Source organism: Charadrius vociferus, unplaced genomic scaffold, assembly GCF_000708025.1.
Source record: "Charadrius vociferus isolate BGI_N301 unplaced genomic scaffold, ASM70802v2 scaffold161, whole genome shotgun sequence".
Taxonomy (NCBI): Eukaryota; Metazoa; Chordata; class Aves; order Charadriiformes; family Charadriidae; genus Charadrius; species Charadrius vociferus.
Genome location: NW_009646928.1, coordinates 7719384 through 7722218, shown reverse-complemented (window position 1 = coordinate 7722218; position 2835 = coordinate 7719384). Strand labels below are relative to the sequence as shown.

The following is a 2835-nucleotide window of genomic DNA, read 5'->3' as shown; positions in this document are numbered from 1 at the left end:
CCATGAGCTGTGTAGAGACACTCACCTCCAGTGTACTGATACATTTGCAACAGGTTAGAGATTCCAGCTGAGAATAGACAAATCGCAGTCCCCGGAGGCAGTGTGGAGGGACAGACCTCAACTGTAGCAGTGATGAGAAAGCAAGGACAACATACATCAAAATAAAACAGTGTAAAAGCAGGTGCCATCCCAGACCCATCCCTGCAAGGGATCTCCCATTTCCCTGCTGGAGCCTCCGTCCCTAACACTCCAGCCAAGCTTCACCGCAAGCAAGTGTTGCAGGAGTTTAGCCTTCTAGGAAAGCCACAAAAGCCTACCCAGTTTTTAGGAGTAGAGGCATTCTGCAACCACAAAACTAAGTCAAGAAAAGCCAAACAGCAAGACTCAAAGCCAGTTCTGCCTCCTATACTTACTTCCAGATGCCGGAGGGACTTGAAAGGGAAGATCTTCACAGCAGATTGCAAAACACAGTTTGGAACATGAACGAGCTAGAGAAACCAGAAAAGAAGTCTCACGTCAAGCTTGATTTGTGCTGCAATACTGCCGTCCTGATGCACTGACTGCAGCACCTTGAACAGCCCCTCCCCTCCCAACTTGAGTGTACACTAACAAGCTCTCCCCTGATGCTGGTACAGGCATTGTTTCCTGGCCCCATATTTCAACAGAGGTCAAAGAGAAAAGCATGTTAGCTAGAACAAGACCACGGTCTGCTAGACCATAGAGCTCCTTTTCCTCTCCCCTGCCCACCTGGCTTCACCACTTTCAGAAACACAGGAAGGTCTGACAGCTGGATTCCTCATCAGCCACCACTAACAAATCTACTAAATAAAGACAAATCTAACTGCTGGAGCTATGGTTATTGAGCAACTGAGCCGAACTAGCACACTGGTGGGAGGTGTGTGTGTGCATTTCACTAGAACAGGCCCAATAAGGCAAATCACAAGTAGACACAATGGAAAACAAGAGTTGGTCTCCAAGACACTGTTAGCATTAGACTGAGGTACCTGCAAACCTCCTGTTTGCAATTCTGTAGTGCAGCTACAGGCTCTTTCACCATAGGCTAGTTAGGCTGTGTCCACGTACCACAGAACAGCTTATGAAATTCTGCTTCTTATGCTTTCTATGGCTAGCTCACAAACAGTATTTCAGACAAAGTGGGTAATGAAGTAGTTAACACTTCCACTGTGGACACCAGAGTACAACTGGAGAAACCATCTCTGCCAGCTACATCCACGTTCACGCAGAAGTGACTCATCAGGTGCAGAACAGACATCCCAAGGCCTCATCACCACTACCGCTTCCACAGTTACAGCCCTGGCAGTGATGAATCACTGCCCACTGCCTGCCAACACCAATGCGGCATGTTGAACAGGACCATTTGTAGGGGAAGCTTGCACTGGGAAGCTCTGACGACCAGTTTTAGCAAAGTTTATTTCAGATGCCATCCTTGCTCTGTCTTGACTGTCTCCTCTCTTTACACTGTCTTAAGGATCTGATCAGGCTGATATAAATTATTAGTTTACCCAAACACATCAGTTACTGCATCACAATGGGTACTTTCCCCTTCTTTACAGGCTTGTTACAGAAAAAGCCCATTTTTTAGTTAACAGAAGCACTCACCACAACATCCTCCTGACTGCAGCGTCCCTCCCTGCCTCCTCCTGCCAGGGGACCCGTGTTTCTCCACAGGCTCTGGGTCCCACTCCAATTTTGATCCCCAGCACACTGATACAAAACCCTCCCAACAACATTTAGATAATCTCTCCAAAACACTTTTAAAGACATCGCAGGCCACAGTGCTCAGCCACAACACCTCCTGAGCACCAGTGTGGAACCTCAGCACAGCTGCTAATTTACCTTCCCCTTTCAGGCCCATTTCACCTCTGCTACCTCCCTAGCAGTGCCCCAGTGCTAAGTATAGTCATGTGCAGCCTCATAGCATATGCCACCTTTCAAAAAGCCCTCTGAAGAATCCCTAGCTCCATACTTTTATCTTTATTACAGCCTTCTTAAAATTAACAAGAACACGTTACTAGCAATGTCCCATGCTGTGAAAAAAAAACAATCAGAACTACTGCCCAGGCAGGAGCATGTAAAACTCAGAAATAAGCAGCAGAAGTTCACAGAGTAGTGGGTGTATACAATGTCCAACTGCTCTGCTCAAATACCCTGGCTCTGCTGCCTCGTGCAGGTCAATCATCACTCAGGGAGCACTCAGCTGTGCTCAGCTGCCAGATACCGCCTGAATTGCTCAAGCATTTCAGGAAATAATCATTTTCCCAACAATGTCAACGCCTTACCAAGGTCAGAACATAATTAACCCCTGCTGCCCCTCTGAAAAACTTTCTGCTGAGTTGTATGGCTGATCCTAGATGAAGTAGCTACACGCTATCATGCCGAACTACGACTCCCCGCAACAGCCCTGTGAGAGCTATCCAACCCACGTAACATGCACGTAAAACGGGGTCAATGGGCACCAAAGGAGGCCACTCTGAAGCAGGCAGCTGCGCCTGCCCCCTCCACTGGCCGGCCTTGCAGTCCCCCTTCGCCCCTTGCATCCCCGGCCACGGTAGGTACGGACCTTCAGGGAGTGAGTCTTCTGCAGGACGTCGAAGAGGAACTGCGCCTGGAGGATGGTGGCGGTCTCGGCGGGGTGCGAGGGCAGGGCCACGAAGCCCCGGTTCTGGTTGCGGGAGCCCAGGTGCTGCTCGAAGACCTGCGTGAGGTGCTGCAGGGTGGGGGTGAGCAGCGTCAGCGTGCTGGAGCCATCCAGGTCGAGGTCCCCTGCAGGGATGGGGAAGGACGGGCCGGGCGGGGCCGTGAGCGCTGCTGTCC

General features: G+C 50.2%; 1 protein-coding gene across 1 annotated transcript in view; it reads right to left on the bottom strand.

Annotated features, from left to right (window-relative positions):
- The window catches only part of LOC104294963 (serine/threonine-protein kinase 11-interacting protein), a 20107-nt gene that overhangs the window by 14310 nt on the left and 2962 nt on the right, over positions 1-2835 (bottom strand). Inside the window, exons 3-5 of the mRNA XM_009894657.1 lie at positions 2582-2787; positions 414-488; positions 26-121 (exon numbers count right to left, since the gene is read on the bottom strand). Of these exons, the coding sequence (XP_009892959.1) occupies positions 26-121; positions 414-488; positions 2582-2787 (377 nt within the window). The remainder of the gene's footprint in view (positions 1-25; positions 122-413; positions 489-2581; positions 2788-2835) is intronic.